The sequence below is a fragment of the Protomyctophum bolini genome (genome assembly GCF_963924005.1).
Source record: "Protomyctophum bolini genome assembly, chromosome: 7".
Taxonomy (NCBI): Eukaryota; Metazoa; Chordata; class Actinopteri; order Myctophiformes; family Myctophidae; genus Protomyctophum; species Protomyctophum bolini.
Genome location: NC_137868.1, coordinates 5,947,568 through 5,965,397, shown reverse-complemented (window position 1 = coordinate 5,965,397; position 17,830 = coordinate 5,947,568). Strand labels below are relative to the sequence as shown.

At 43.0% G+C, this 17,830-nt stretch overlaps 1 protein-coding gene across 1 annotated transcript in view; it reads right to left on the bottom strand.

Moving 5' to 3' along the window:
• The window catches only part of rprd2b (regulation of nuclear pre-mRNA domain containing 2b), a 42,306-nt gene extending 28,932 nt beyond the window's left edge, over nt 1–13,374 (bottom strand). The window contains exons 1-6 of the mRNA XM_080767328.1: nt 13,024–13,374; nt 8,094–8,223; nt 7,061–7,317; nt 5,217–5,330; nt 2,033–2,109; nt 581–707 (exon numbers count right to left, since the gene is read on the bottom strand). Coding sequence (XP_080623454.1) covers nt 581–707; nt 2,033–2,109; nt 5,217–5,330; nt 7,061–7,317; nt 8,094–8,223; nt 13,024–13,303 — 985 coding nt within the window. The 5' untranslated portion in view covers nt 13,304–13,374. The remainder of the gene's footprint in view (nt 1–580; nt 708–2,032; nt 2,110–5,216; nt 5,331–7,060; nt 7,318–8,093; nt 8,224–13,023) is intronic.
• Between the last annotated feature and the right edge of the window lie 4,456 nt (nt 13,375–17,830).

Sequence of the window (17,830 nt, the reverse complement as noted above, 5' to 3'; positions counted from 1 at the left end):
AGCACACCCATGTGATTCATTGTCAATGTCAAGGATTTGGTGTTCGTGTTCACTCGTATTTTTCATTTCACTAAACCTTTAAAAAAGGTCTGTAACTCTTACTGTGTACGAATGGAATCAAATTCACCCGTTCCAATATGAGACACTCTCAGACTTACGATGGTCCTTGAATTCAAAACTATGAATTGTATTAGCCTCGCGTAGCTTTACTAATCTCGCAATGTACCGCCCCATATTTGAATACTGGGCCCTAGTTGGTTGGTTGGTTACAGCCCGTTTCCAGACAAATCTGGTTGGCCGTCACCATTTCGGCCATGAAGTCCTCCCACTATTGAGAGCGGGCAGACTTAAAGGGACACTTCACCCTTTTTGCAAAAAAATATATGTTAATGACGTTTAGGAGCTTTAGAACACTTTCCTGGGGGTATTTATGTGTGTAATATGTGGTTTTAGAAGTGAAGTGTCCCTTTAATCTGCCTGGAGCAATATATGCACTGCAGAGGCAGATGAAGGCTGGCTACGACGACCTGCTTCACCGACCCTGGGTGTATCATTACGGACATCTTGAGTGACCTCTGACCTTTGAGTCTCTTCAAGGCCTCGGTGCTGCAGAAGTCCAGCCTCAGAGTGGACAGGTGCTTCTCTCTCAAATCCTCCTCCTGGGATGACCTGTGGTACACACTCAGCTGATCTATGAGACACTGGGGCTGAGAGAGAGAGAGAGAGGGGGGGGAGAGGGGGAGAGAGAGAGGGAGACAGAGAGAGGGAGGGGGGAGAGACAGAGGGAGACAGAGGGGGAGGGAGACAGAGGGGGAGAAAGACAGAGGGGGGGAGAGAGAGAGAGAGAGAGAGAGAGAGAGAGAGAGAGAGAGAGAGAGAGAGAGAGAGAGAGAGATATTAATATCAGGGTTGAACTGTTAATCTTGTACAAGTTTATGGATCATAGAGATCTTGGCTGTCATAATATGACCCAACTCTGGGATCTCAATCTTAATTATACAACGGGTCATTTCGAGGAAGCAATCTGATTGGTTGAAACGGCTTAATTTCTATCCGTGCTTAAGCGACAGTATAAGAACACCTAATCAGCTGCTCTGTTCTCCCAGAGTGCAGCCCAATGTGTTGCTAGGCCTAGCGAGTTTCTTGGGACATCCTGTTTGTCGTTGTGGCTACATCTGTCATTAAAAAAATATATTATTTTTAGCGAATATCTTAGTTTCAAGGGTAATCGAGGGTGTTCTTTACCATCATTAATGCACTTCTGTGCTGCCTTTCGGGGCAGCATCACTGGCGTGCATTAATGACGATAAAGGAACACCCTCTTGTGTAATACTGCTTAAAGGAGCATTCAGTGATTTCGGTGATATGGGAACCCCCCCCCCCCCCCCCTAATTCCTGGAGGTAGGAAGAAGCGTTGCCGTGGATGCACTGATGAGTTAACAACAGGATATCTTGTATTCGGCCCGGGAAGAAACTGGAAGCCCAAGGAGTGAATAGAGTGTACAAATGGAGCCAAACGGACCCTTTGTACACTCTCTGATTCACATCCCCATGACTGAGGGTCCATTTGGTTCCTCAGTTAAAACTCAAGTCATTTAGCTGAACCCCCCTACTCGACCAGTAGATCACAAAGGCTGTGCAGGTAGACCACATGACATGCCCCTAAAAATATATGTTAAAAAAATAACAAAGCATCCAACACTTTAATCAAGGTGACTTCATTGACTGACATCAAATAGGGCCCGTCATCTCAAACCCACAATGGAATACTTTGTTTTCCAAAGTGTTTGTTGTACACAAACGTCAGCCGCATTACAAAAGTTACACAAAACATTCAGAGTGCGTTTGTCTTATAAGTAACGCCAGCGCTGCAAATCCCTTCAGGTCCATTTTTTTAAAACTATTTTCAGCAATGGGATAATATTTTTGTGGGTGGGTAGATCTTGTCATTTTGACAGTAGCTTTCAAGTAAAACAAAAAAGTGCAGGCATCCCTTCCTGGTCTAAGAGAAGAGTGAGTGACGTAGACTTACTGTGAACTCAGCGACGATCTTTGACTTGAGAGCAGCTGTCTTGGTGAGAGCAGCCGTCTTGTTGGTGTTGGGCTGGGCTGAAAGACAAAACAAAAAAGATATATACACATAGTGATTATTGCTTATTTTGATCATACTGGTTTATGTATATTGATTATACATAAACCAATAATGATCAGACACTAGGCCTGAGTCCATTACATTGGTTGACGTTCGGGTCAAAGGGGAGTGGGGGACTTGTTTTAGTTGAATAGCGAAGTGGTAAAAGACGAAGTTCAGTGATTTTGACTCGTCTTTAAAAAAAATGAACAAAAGGCTTTCTCTGAAACCTTAGCCGATAAAGTGAGCATAAGACACAGTGGGAAACATTTCCACAAACACATTTGCTTGTTATTTTAAGATGTATTTCAGACAGAGAGAGAGAGAGTGGTGGGGGGGGTGTCATGCATGAGCCTCGAGTGGGATTTGAAGATCAGCTGTATGGCACTCGGAAACAATTCCCAGGACGATCAACGCTGTTACAAACCAACCGGGCTGAGGTAGAAACACCTGCAGAACTGGTTCTCCACCGAACCGAACCGAACCTTATACCGAACCATACCACACTTAGAAACCCTAATGGTAAAGATACCTTTACTTTGTTGTACACTCACTGTCCACCATGACTAATGAGACGTGATTCAAGTGCATTGCCGTCGATTATTCTCCATGCGGTACAGAGCGTCGCAGTCCCGCCCCCCCTACCAGGTCCCAGGAAATTATTCTCAGTTCATTTTCCTCATAGACATTTCAAAAAAGTATTTATTTAGAGACCTTTTAAGCCTCGTACAAAGCCAACTCTTGTCGTGACAAATCATGACAACAGTCTTTAAATAAATACTTTTTGAAATGTCTATGGGGAAAATGCATTTGGGAATCATTTCCTGGGCCTGGCGTCGTCATGAAAGGGGGCGGGACTGCGACGCTCTATAGGGATGCAACAAACGGACAATCAGCCAAATCGAATATTCGATAGTTTATATATATATTTTTAGATCGCAGATTACTATGAAAACATGCAAAACCTGGCGATCCGTCAGTCACACCACCATATATGGCCGTCAGTTCATTACGTCTCGTGACACGTCACGGCCACCATATATGGTCGACGCTCCACATATGGTTGTCTCCATATATGGCCGTAACCATGTATAAAGATCGCGACACGGACCTCTTTCAAACCCTGGATAGCCATACATGGAGAAGACCGGAACATCACCTAGATCTCCATATATGGAGCCGGACAGCAACTCTACATCTGAACTCAAACATCAAACCCTTACATATCCATATATGGAGCTGACCAGTTCTGACATTCCATAATCCTTCCCCACCCGTCGTTCCTCTTCGATGTCTCCTGTTTGACCGATAGGTCCGATACCTGTCCATTTAAACTGCCCGGCAGCCGGCCAAAACTAGAGTTCTCAACAGGCCCGAAAGTTAAGGCCCAGCCCTACCAAACCCTCAAACAGTGTACACTCAAGACACTGCCGAAAATCAAACTTGAAGTATTAAAATCTATTTTGGAGACCGCCACGGTCTCCAAAATACTGACATCAGACGTGATGCTCAAAGTGATACAGTCAGTAACTGTGTTCAAGGCTCGTGATATGCACTGTACTGTAGACAGTGTCATGTTTAAGTAAATATGACGTCACGCTTTTGTTAACAACAACGGAAAACACTGCAAAACAAAACACGTGGAAAAACCCATTTCTGTCCATGTATCACACATGCATAAAGTACATCACAGACGCATACATAGACATACTTCTCAAATACATACTTTACACGACATACTGTACACGGCACATACTGTACATGACATGACACATACTGTACATACTGAAAGACTCAACTGCGATAAATGAATTGGGACAGCCAACTAGTGCTGCACGATTCTTCACAAAATGAGATGGCATGTGTCCAGTGAATCTACATCTCAATCTTTTAATTTGATTCATTGTGCAGCACTACCACAACCACCCCACCATCTATCCAGTCCCATGTCAACCAGATCCACATCCTCTGTCCCAGCCCATCACACACTGCTGCTCAGACATAAGTAGCCCTGCCATGAGGCCCATCGGGCAGGAGCATATCTCCTGTTTCTGTAGCGTGAGGCAGCTTGATGTACACGTACACCCCCTGTACATGACGCTACCCCCAATCCAACCCTTGATGCTGAGTGTCAAGCAGGGAGGCACTGGGTCCCATTTTTAGAGTCTTTGGTATGACCCGGCCGGGGATTGAACCCCGACCTCCCAGTCTCAGCCAGGGCAAATGCTCGCTGCTGAGACATGCCTTCATAACAACCTCCAGACTCCACTACAGCAATAGCCTCCTATGTGGCAGCAGAACCAATAAGAGTATGTGCAGAACTCTGCCACACGTCTGCTCACCAGAACGCCATCCAGGCAAGGACTACATCACAGTACACCAGTCCTCAACATTGCGAAATATCCAAACTTGAGCTAGGGCTATTTTCACAATGTTTGCCTATCCTTGTTATGCAATATGTGACATTTTGGCCAATTTTGGTGTCATCCAATTGTAACTTTAGAGATGTGCAGACAGGCACTTGTACTGTATGCTGGTTTGTTTACCGTTGAGTGACTAAACAATGTTGCACATTAAGCTAATCATCTCCCCAGTTGGGGAACCACTAGTTCTAGTGAAACAGCTCAGCCGCGTGCGTGCAGCCGTGCACGCACACACACAAACACACACACACACGTACACACGTACACACACAAAGAAAGTCACACACCACCTCTGATTCACAGGGCTGTATTTTGCGTGTCTTAAGTACCAGGTCTTATTCCCTAACTTGAGTAAACTAAAGACCTGGAGGCGTGATCAATGCCATTTGGCTATTCTGAGTGGCCAAAGAGCATTGATCACGCCTCCAGGTCTTTAGTTTACTCAAGTTAGGGAATAAGACTTGGTACTTAAGACACGCAAAATACAGCCCACAATGTCTGTCTCCACAATCATCACATTTCTCACCTTTAAAATACTTCATAACATGCATTTTCGGACACATGGCAAGATCTTAGTGCCGTCACGATAGTGTCATTTTACTTGCTGATCAATCTGTTTGAACTTTGAACCCATTCGGTTAAAAAAATATGTTTTCTTTTACTTTTCTGTTTTTGCCTCTCGGGGCACCACCTCCTTTTATGTGTAGAGACACGGACTCGATGTGGCTCCTCCCCTTTCTTAGTCCACTTCCTCCAGGATGGTTCTTTGTTTATTCCTACCGACAACAACACTACATGTTTAGGGCAGTCAGTGGCGCTGACAGATTCCGCTGGTCAGCAGAATGATTCAGCGTCAATAGTTATGATGGATTAACCCATTCTGACCTGAGATCAGATTCTAAAAATGTCCGTTTGAAAATGACAGTTGTCTGAAAAAGCTATGTTTCTATGTCAGTCGTTCTTCGATTTTTCTAAAATAGCAGACCTATACAAGCTTGTACCGCGCCACTGCCACTGTGGCACGCTATGAGCTTGTAGATCTGCTATTTTTAAATAGCTAAAGCATAACGTAATGCTAACACCAAAACGGGTTCCCACTGAAAATGGGTTAATGATTTAACCCATTTAGGCCTGACGTCGAAAAATAAATAAAAATAAAATCTAAATATATAAAGAAACGACTGAGATATTTAACGATTTTAAACCCCTCAAGAAACATACTGTAGAGGGTCCCTGGACCCCACTTTGAGAAGCACTGTCTTAGATTATTTTTGAGGGGTGCTAGCCCCTACTATACGATATGATACGACTTTGTCAGCTTGCACTGAATGTTGTTTTGCTGCCCATGACATCACCGCTCAACGTACAGACAAGACAGACAGAGACAATACATTACAAAATGATACACATTACACAAATCACAGAAACAGACAAGAACATATCCTCTGGTTTGTCGATTTTGGTTTAAAAGCAGAACAGACTGATGTACAAAAGAGTTATTTAGTCTGTAGTCCATGTCCAGCTTTCCAGGTTTGTGTAAACATTGTGATTTTTTTAATTATTTGATTGGTACTCAGTATCGACCTATACGCAAGTTATGGGTATCAGAATCGGTACAGAAAAACTCGTATCGATACACATGTAATGTTCGTACAACGTACATGATTAAAACTTAGAAACGCTCATGCCACGATATCCAAAATGCATATCACGAATATTAATATTGTCCAGCTCTACACCACACATAATGACATCACATCACTGAATCAAACACATCACTGCAATCAAACACATCAATGTATCAAACACATGACAAAACACACACACACACACACCACTAAGACTGACCATGAATGTCTAAACACACTCACCAGGTTGGCATTTAAACGGTGTGGCTCTTATAGCCAGCGAGCCAAGAGATTGTGTGTGTGTGTGTGTGTGTGTGTGTGTGTGTGTGTGTGTGTGTGTGTGTGTGTGTGTGTGTGTATGTGTGTGGGGGTGTGTGTGTGGGTGTGTGTGTGGGGGTGTGTGTGTGTGTGGGGGTGTGTGTGTGTGTGTGTGTGTGTGTGTGTCAAGGCTGCCAACACTCCTGGATCCTGCAGGACTCCTGCATTGTCATTTCTCCTGGATTTGGTTAATTTTGGTATCCTAAGTCCCAAAATTCAAAACCCAGGAACTTGCATCTAGGCTACTGTTTTAAAAAGTAGTGTATATACGCCTATTATGGCTTTAAGCAACTAGTCAACTATTCAACTAGTCGACTAGTAAATCTACTAGTTGATCTTGTTGGTACTAGTTGACAAGATTTTTTGTTTTTTGTAGGCCTCAAGATCAGCTAGAATGCTACATTATAGTCACCAATGTACACAGTTTTTAAATGTACAAATATTATTAAAGAAGTTAAACTAGTCGACTAGTAAAAATCACTAAAAGTGAAAGCCCTAACGCATACACACACGCACGTCGCACGCACCCCACAACCACCCACACATCCAGTCACACTGACCTGTAGGAGGTGGCATCTCCTCTCTCTCCTTCTCCCTCTCCCTCTCCCTCTCCTTCTCCTTCTCCCTCTCCTTCTCCCTCTCCTTCTCCTTCTCCTTCTCCTTGTCTTTCTGTCGTTCTCTGTCCCTCTCTTTGTCTCGCTCTCGGTCCTTCTTGCTGAGGCTGGTTTTGAACTGAGTGATGAGCTCCTCCGGATAGATGCTCCTCTCCTCCCAGATGGTGAAGATCCTCTCCACGGACTTCTGGACCTTCCCATCTCTGGAACACACACAGAATCAGTACTTCTGGACCTTCCCGTCTCTGGAACACACACAGAATCAGTAGGCTGCAGTGGTAGTGGAGTAGTACCCACTGATCTGAGGAAGATTCTACAAATCATGACAGTTTTCTGAAAAACCTCATGTTTCTATGTCAGTGGGTGCTCAACCTTTTTCATGTCAAGGACCCCCAGAATTATCTGTATTTGGCTGTGGAACCCCCCCCCCCCCCCCCCCCATCTGAAAATGTGTAGTTCCAGGGACCCCCCCAGAAGCAAAGATTTGAGTTAAAAACGTTCGCTCTGAAAGAATATACAGTCCAGATTGTATATTGTTGGTTTTGGTTATAATAATGTTTTTTAACCATTATTATAAACTTTCGCTTTTCAAAAATAGCAGTTCTACAAGCTCGTAGCGCGGTGCGGCGCTATGAGCTTGTAGATCTGCTATTTTTCAATAGCACAGAGCCCATTGGCAGAACGTCTGACTGAAGTAGGAGGAGTCATTCTGTGTGCATAGTATACTGCACGGAGCCCATTGGCTGAATGTCTGACTGGAGTAGGAGGAGTCATTCTGTGTGCATAGTATACTGCATGGAGCCCATTGGCTGAATGTCTGACTGGAGTAGGAGGAGTCATTCTGTGTGCATAGTATACTGCACGGAGCCCATTGGCTGAATGTCTGACTGGAGTAGGAGGAGTCATTCTGTGTGCATAGTATACTGCACGGAGCCCATTGGCTGAACGCGTCTAGTCATGATGACACGCCCACACTCACCTGATCATGAGCGCGGCGTTGGCCAGCACCTCCGCGAAGGCGGGGCGGAACACAGCGGCGTTCCTCCTCTTGCAGTTCTGGATGACGTCATTGGCCACGTAGAAGAGGTTCAGACGGTGGCTGGTGTCAGCTGGGGTATGGGACGAGAAATCAGTATTAATGTTATGGTTTGTCGTAAATAAATAAAAAAAACCTTCCCAATAATCGTTGACACTAAGAAGGTGCTGCACGATTCGTGCTCAAAATGTGAATCTTGATTTTCCTCCACAAAAATTGAGATCACGATTCTCTTTTTTTTCCCCCCCATGAAAATAATTATTGTCTTTAGTCTGTAGTTGCTGAACATTATTACTACATTCAAAGTGTGACACCTGGAGCCATAACTACTGTGGCTTTAAACAGACAACATCAACGTGCTTGACTTAATCCCCTCTTAAAGTGTCTCTCTTGTAGCAAAAACATAAGCGCAACTAAAATGAATTGGACAGCCAACTAGTGCTGCTCCAGTCTTGCTCAAATTTAGAAATGAGATCGCATAGATGTCTGAATCTAGATCTCAATCCATTTTAGATTAATCGTGCAGAACTTCTGCCCACCAGCCTCTGGCAGGTAAATAAAACATTCAGGCAGGTCCAGTTTGCTTTCAGGTTGCCCGACAACCAGGCAAGTGCTTGTTTGAAAGGGAACGCACCCGTCTATATAACACAACAACAGATATCTGTCTAAACGCCTGAACATTGTCTTCCTGTCTGTGGAATGTAAAATATAATGTGCCATTTTCACTGTTGCTACACAACATTTTTATTAATTTTTTTAAGTGTGAACCTTAGTCATATTCATAGCTATATGAACATAAGAGTCACTTGCCTGACGGGCAAGTGACTTTTGTTTCCAGGCACAAAAGTCACTTGTCCGGGTAAAGATTTGCTCAATTGATCCAATGTGAGACACACTTTTTAAAACATGCTTAAAAATATAGTCGGGTCATTTCAGTCCCCTCACATCTGCATGCAAATAACCTCCTTCCTCCTATGTATTCACACGGCCTATATATGCCATTTAGTTTTGTGCAGAATGTGCACACCTTGGAGCATGTAGCCGTAATCACGCCAGCTCGCAATCACATGGTTCTGGCTATAAGAGAACAATGGGTTGCCGACCTCTGCTGCTATAGAATGTTTGTTGCTGCGTTAACTTAGAATACCGGTTGGCAAATTAACATAACATGCCTGCCCTGCAGTGCACAGGCAGTGGGAGAGTCGCTCACATAAGATAATTATTCCGGTACATAATGAATGATCAGAGGAGTACTAACAGAACACAGAGTACAGAGTACAAAACACAGAGTACAGAGTACAAAACTCTGATGCCTTCAAAGCAACCAAAGATATGGTCTCTCCCAAGTACATTCACTAAAAACACTGGGACAACAACGCTCCACACGTCCCAAACTCTTCTCCCTTCAGGCTCCAGAACTATGGAATGAACTTCCTATTGCAATCACAACTGCAGACTCACTCCCAATCTCGCGCCGTAGTCTGAAAACTCACCTCATGTACTTGATGTATGTATTACCATGTGTTGTTCTTGCTTACTGTAAATCACTCAGGATTAAGAGCCTCTGCTAAATGCTTGCTAAATGCCTAAATTGTAGCATGTGAGACTAGGCATTTGGAGGTACTAAAATATGTATTGGTGGGACAAACAACCTGCCCCTGTGTGGCCCGTCTCTCACAGCGTTTACCATCCATTAGGCAGTGGCAGGCTCCACCACTTTGATCCTATAATGTTGCTGTAGGCAGGCAAGATCATGACATTTGGGAATTAGATGATAATTGGGGATTCATTATGTTATTTGGGACGAACAGAACATCTAATTTAACTATGGAATTATAGGCTACTTTAACTCGCATCATGGTGGACACACCATTTTAATGCAAAACAAAATGTCTCTTAGTTTATCGATTGCATTGTGTTAATTGAACGGACAACAAGACATTCTCTCTCTTGCTATAACAACCCAAGCAGGTCTCTAACCCAGGAAACTGTTTAGTCTTCCTCCACCAGAACGCACGCATACAAGAGGTTTTTCCCACAGCAGATCTCTAATACACCAACATTGTTTTTATGAAGCATTTGGTTCAAAGACAGCTTGTTGTTCATAGAACTGTCACGATGACTCTATCTATAACAAGATTACATTCCCATTGACAATGAATGGATAATTTACATCATGATGTATGAGAGCTCACTTCACACAGGTGTGATTTCATATACACAATGGCCTCAGGTTTTAAAGTGGTTAAGTAAAAACAAATATTTTCAGGGATTATACACGACCAAAATATCATCCAACCAGGAGAGAAAACTCCCACAAGTTCTAATATAAACAAGTGAAATCGCAAGTGATTAAACAAATACAGCAGATGAAAATTGCTTGACATTTTTAAAAACCAAAAACATTATATGTAATCACAGGAGCTTTCAAATGTCAAATGATCTCAGAACAGATTCACACTAGCAGTACAAAAACAATCCAGCTTCACTCAAATAACTAGAAAGTTAATTCCAAAGAGACAACATCTGAACTATCTGATACTGTTGCACTGGGAGCTGACCAGTACAACCACAGTCCGATACTGTTGCACTGGGAGCTGACCAGTACAACCACAGTCTGATACTGTTGTACTGACCAGTACAACCGTCAACCACAGTCTGATACTATTGCACTGGGAGCTGACCAGTACAACCACAGTCTGATACTGTTGTACTGACCAGTACAACCGTCAACCACAGTCTGATACTGTTGCACTGGGAGCTGATCAGTACAACCACAGTCTGATACTGTCTCAGGGCTTAAAGCCAAAACAAATCCCAAGACTGAAAAAGATTTTTTGCACATCTGCACTGATCTCATTAAATGACCCCTATGACATCCTCAGGACTGAAATCCGCCCCCAGGACTGAGAACTTTAAGCCCTGAGATCTTCTATTTTCACTTGTTTGGATCAAGGCAAAAGTCCAATGTATTTGTTGACTCATGTTCTGAGCTAAAAAGTAAAACCACTCGTATAGGCAACTCGCCTCCTGCAAAGCCATACCACAAAAACAACTTTAACAACTTTAACAGCGTCTGTGTACACAATCAATATTAGAATTACGGGCCAGAGCAGAAACCTCTAACAGACCCATAAACCACCTCCATTGTATTGTGTGACACATTTATCGGTTGCATAATAAATAATAATACATATTCATGCATTTACTGCAAGAGTTTGCAATCTATTGTGTCCACTACATTTCCCTGCAATATATCTACATACAATGGTCAAATTGGAAGAATGCACTGTTGCACACCACAACTATTCTTGTGTACCAGTATGTGTGTGACTGTGCGTGCCTGAGCGAGTGTGCGTGTGTGTGTGTGTGTGTGTGTGTGTGTGTGTGTGTATGTGTTTCCTCGACAGCCAGAGCAGAAGGTGGAGACATACAGACATTATACAAAGTTGAAAGAAACAGAGAGGTTGCAAACTTATTTTCTTATGTTGAAGGCAATCACCAACACCGAGCAAATCCACATTGGATATTATTAATTAACTCTTTCTGCATTGCTCTGGCCCTCTTAAACCAAAGCAGACTGCACCAGCTGCTGCCAGCCAACGCACAAATCATCAACGCTTGCCTCTGTTATCTCTCCTATGGTACCACATCAATACAGCATGGAATTGTGGACACAATCTTACCCACAAAAAACAAAATCTTAAGTTTTGGATCCAAGAGGCTAACCCTCATCAAATCTCATCGTGGCTCAAATCGTGAATAAATAATGGACCTTGATGACAGGACTAAACCATCAGTTACAAACTAAATTCCAACAAACAAGTCCACTGGTGGCACTACTCTGTATTAGAACATTTAATTTGTATAAATACAATGGAGTCTATTTGTATGTCCCGAAGTGGCTGGTAATGTAGACAAGATTACCAATACCAACCACAATCACAACGTGCCAGGAGCTATAGGTTATTATGTAACCCCAGCTCTATTACAATAAAAACCGTCTAGTCAAGTGCCATCTCATGTAACCCTAACACTAGTCTATAGTACCATGGGAAGGCTACATGTAAACACATTGTAATACAACACTAAAAACAGTGACGAGCAGCATGTAACTTGCCAAGAACCATTCCAGCAGAGATAGAGAAAGTGCGTGTGTCATAGAGTAAATAATGATCTTGTAGTTAGTGTGTGTGTGTGTGTGTAATCATCTGCCACACAGACACAGTAGGTCAAAGTGATAAATATAATATCACCTCGCCGCCCACCACCCTCCTCCTCCTCCCGCAGTCAATTTCATAACAATCGATGATCATGCTCTCTAAACTACAATAGTGTTGTTTGTGATTGCATTTAATTGTCTAAACTCTCATCTGCAACTGCATGCTACAAATTATTTACTGACACAGTTATTAATTACGGTTGGCTCATTTGTTGGTTGACTGACCTGGTAATAAATAATAATAATAATATCTAAATAATTGCGGGAGAAAGTATTGGGGCTTATTTTATACAATATAATAAATAAATATGCCGCTCTCGTATTGTCTTTGAGAGTGTTTAGAGGTCCCAGATCATAGTGCATGTTTAATAATTATATCACAATATAATGTATCTAAGCATTTAAATGTCTTGTTTATGTTTGTGCATTAGCTCTGTTAGCTTAAAAGCGCCAGGCTAGTACACTGACTCCACGCATAGACATTACGCATACGTTAAAAAAAACTAAAAAGCCAATCTACAAGCCCACAGCGCGTCACTCGTGCGACGCGCAGTGGGCTTACAGATCGGCTGTTTTCCCCAGCCACGCTAGCCACCGTTAGCACGTTAGCATCATGCGGAGAGAGAGCCAGACCGACCAGACCAGACTCACATTTCTTGAGCCACTTCATCCAGTGTCGGACGATGAGGCCGTGGTGCTTCTTGTTCTCGATGCACCAGGTGGAGAGGCCCTGGATGGACTCCATGGTGTTGGACACTCCCTGCAGCCGGCGGTCCAGGGTCGCCTCCAGGGCCGCGGTGGCTCCGGTGCCGCCGCCCGTGCCCGTGCCACCGGAGCCCCGGGACAGGGAGGAGGCCCCCGCCGCTGCTGGCGCGGTGGTGACGGCGGGGCCGATAGAGGCGGCTGCTGCTGCTCCAGAACCGGCCGCCATCTTTCTCGTGTTTAGTTTTTTAAGCTCAGTGGCTTGACTAGTGTGGCTCTGCACAGTTCCATATGTATCTAATGCTCTGCTCTGTGCTCCGTCTGGGCTGGCTGCAGTGTTGCCAGATTGTGTGAGAAACAAGCAACAAGGTCTACGAAAAACAAGCCCAAAAGAAGCGACCATGTAGGTAGGGGCCCGGCCGTTATTTGAAAATAGCAGATCTATAAGCTCGCGACGCGTTGCGAGCTTGTAGATCTGCTATTAAACAACAACAAAAAAAGTAATTGTGGAATATGTTTTACTATTTTTTTACATTAATTTAAAACTCAAATCTTGTCCCTGGCATAAAATATTTTCAGATGTGGGTCTGCAGACAAATACATCATTATTTTGTGGGTCCTTGACATGAAAATGTTTGAGAATCACTAGTTTTAAACATTAGCCCCCCAAATAAGCCGCAACCCAAGTTACCAACCCGCATGCCGAGCATGCAACTACAAATATTTACAAGCAACTTTACAGAAGAACAAGCTCAAAGTCGCTTACAATAAGCGGACATGGCAACACTGCTCTCAGTGCGCCTGTCCGAGAAGTCCCCCCCCCCCCCCCCCCACCCCACAGTTATATGACCCTGTCCCGTCCCGTGGCTAAACCTTTTCATGCCAACTGCCAAGGGCCCCAAATGACACTAATTGTTTGAAGAGATATGCCAGGGACCCCCATAGGAGATTTCTACGGCTGTAGCAGTGATTCTCAACCCGTTTGGCTACAGTCCCTCATCTATGGGACCCCCAGTTTATATTGTAAAAACACTGTTAATTTAACTCTGAGAGTGTACAAATGGTTTGGTTCCATTGCTCTTAGCTGCTCCATTAACCTCGCGTCACCAGGCTTTTCTTGGGGGAGGAACTGCTCTGTGCCTGTGCTGTTGTTCTCAAACAGTGGGGTTTGTGTTTGGGGACCCTCAGGGAGGGGTTCGGGTTCCAGGGGGTCATCAGCTAAATTGTTGAACCAAATGGACCTTTACAGGGTCTGGGACTCCATTCAGTCCTTTTGTACACTCAATAATTATGTTATATAACATAATGTAATGTAATATAAAATAATTCAGTTATTATAGTATAATTACTTTTAACTATTGAGTTACTAAATGAGATTTAAGATTTTGACTTTGACTTTTGACTAAAAAACCCTGCAAAAGAGGTATTTCTTTGGCCACTTTCACAATATTTGCATTTATTTATTCATAAATGAACAAATATGGCATCAATTGACAACTTTGGGGAAGGTGGTTGGTTGAAGGTGATTAACTAAATACAATTACTCAACTTCTGTGACTCTGGACTTGATACGACACAGTGGTCCAACACCAGCATACGACATGGCACCCAAAATCATCATGCACAGACAGTGAAAACGTCACACTGGAGTACACAGTAACAAACACAGCCATCTACCAGGATATTTTAGAGCACTTTGTGCCTCCATATGTTGACTAGCTTTATGGAGATACTGATATTTCTTTCCAGCTGGATTTGGCACCTGCCCACAGTATTACCATGGTATTACTGTGCTTAACTGGCCCGACCTGAAACCCACAGAGAATCTAGGTTTTATTGTCAAGAGGAAGGTGTGAGACATAAAACTGAACAAAACAAATGAATTTACGGCATGTTATCAAAGCAAACCTGGGCTTCCAAAACACCTCAACGGCTACCTCAACAGTAGCCTACCACATGCTTATCACCTGACACTTCCATGCCACGCCACCATTGATGAAATAATTTGTTCTACTGTAGCCCAGACCAAGCATCGACTACATACAGTAATATACTTTTCAGACGGTCAACATTTCTAGACTCAAAGTGTTTATTTTTGTCAATGCGTATTATGCATTTACAAAACAAACATTGAACTAAAGACAAATATTAAACCTGTGTATAGGTTTAATCAGCCCGTCTGAAGTGAGTGGTGCTGCTGTATTGTACAAGCCCTCCTCCCTGGCCTGTGTCTGTTAGGCTGTGCAACAGTGACACTTGGTGGCTAACAAACGCTATAACGCTATTTTTGTGGACACAGCCAGGGACAGACCCAGGCAGCCACATAGCTGTCTACAGCAGTGGTTGCATCTCTCAAAAAAAGTGTAATACTTCACTTTATGCGCAATGATTGAATTGAGAATATATGAAAGTTTAACTTTTTGAATTATACTACAGAAGAAAATGAACTTTTGCACAATATTCTACATTTCTGAGGAGCTATATATATATATGGATATCTTGCTTGGGACCATTGTCATAACGCACCAACACTGCCTCATAAAAACATCAAATGGAGTTGGTTTTGTTCCGCATGTGTTTATTGGAGACGTATCAACATACAGAGAACACATCAAAGGGACAAAATGCACCGCTAGCCTGACAGAAGACCTCCCGTGTATTTATACCAACTCAAGGTTCACTAAGTGTCATTGCTATGGTGTCAAATTAGAACAAATCCAAAACCTTTTTATGGTTGCGTTTCCATAAAATGCAAAACCCCCAAAACTGCTCGACATCTTTCCCCCATTTGATATTGAGGCCTATATGTTGTTATGTTAAAACTGCAATCCGTTAACTTTTTTTCTTTTCGTTTTGTCAAACCCGGGTTACACCACACAAGCACGGAAGATTCTATTGCCGAACAAAGCCAGGATTTCGAGCTTCATGCAATACCACTTCTCAACCAGTAGTGGTCCTACTACCGGACCACAGGATCTACATCTCAATAGAAGAGCAGATAGACAAACTACACCAGGGGTGGGCAACTCTGAAGATGGACACCATTTCCAAACTCACTCTAGAGGTCCACATTAAAAAAATAACAGATCTACAAGCTCAAAACGCACCGCACTGCGACACGTTTTGAGCTTGTAGATACATTGGACATAAAAAAAGTCTACTAATAGCTACTGATTTATAGACTGAAGTAATTAAAGCGGCTCATGTTTGCTTGCATGTTCGGAATTGTAACAGCTGAAATCAATAATATATCAGTATTCCGATATTGCGGGCGGCAGTAAGTGAAGGTGGGGGGGTGATGGCTTTTGTTGTGGCCTCAAGCGCGTCAGCAGGCATATCAGTTTGAGTTTGTCCTGGCCTGAATGCCACTTCAATCTTAACCAGAGGATCATTGCAGTCTGAATTGTAGATACTTGTCTTTTCTTGAGTAGATCCAGGAGTAGGTGACTAGATGTCCACAAGCCAATCCTAATCTGTGGGGAGACGATGTCTTCAATGGTGCTTTCCAGGTTGCATTAAAAAAATCCCCAGGGCTGCCAGTTGCCCATATATGAACTACACAATATACAAACGCCGTAAACACTCATTGTATTCACTTAAGAAAAAAAACTAAATAAAAAGAAAGTTGTGGATTGCAGCTTTAAAGCTCAACATGACAAAAGCAGCACAACAGTGCTAATAATAATAAGAATGTCCTTTTCCACACGGCACGGACGGTCAACATCGTCATGACTCTGACTCATCATGACAAAGGAATTTACAACTCCCCGTCAGGGATAGTTACATTGGGAAAGAAATTGACGCAAAGCAGATGAAAAGTTACCTACCCTGTCTGGCCCCCTCTCTCTCTCTCACACACAGACACGCATCATATATTCAGCAGAAGAATTTACACAGTCACACACACTCAAACTCGTCTTCCTATGTAGCATCAGTCTGTGGCACTGCAGGCGGATGCTACAGACACAGTAACTCATCCAGACGGACTGGGTGAAGCTGTCATGTATGCGTCTGTGTCATTGGCCAGTGCTTTGTTCTGTGATTCACCATAACGTACGTGTGCCCGTCTGCAGACTAAAAGGCTGCTGCAGCATACTCCAAAACACTGAAATGTTTCAGTTTTAGTCATCTATTCTACATATAAGATTTTAGTCGACTAAATCTACACGTACATTGATTTTACACTTGGTTGCATGTGACGTGTTGAGCTTGTACTGTAGATCGGCTATTTTCAGAGCACAACACCTAAGCTTGACCAAAAACAAAACTAGACATAATCTCTTCTAGTCATCATAGCTTAGTTTTTATTTAGTTTGCGTCCATGAAAGGCAGTCGAACGTTTTTCTCCATTGTTTTAGCAGACTAAATGAACACTGCTCCAAACCCCAAGGGAAGTCATTTAGGCACAAATAGCTCTCAACACGTCGTGTGTGAGCTTATATATCAGATATTTCCGGCAAAGAGATTTGGTGTAGAGAATAAAACGAAGCATAATTATGCATACAACTGGCTAATTCGGTCGGACGACCACAATGGAAGCAAGCCATCAAAGCTTTGTGACGTCTCAAAAGAAACTTTCTAAAATAGTGAAAATAGCAGATCTAAAAGCTCTGCTATTTTAACCTTTTGTTGTATGACACCGTTGAGCAAATAAGTACAAAACGGGGTTTAAGTAGTTGAGATAAAATAATAATAATAAAAGAAACGTGCTCGTCGATTATTCAAATAATCGAAAAACCATTAATCGACAGAATAC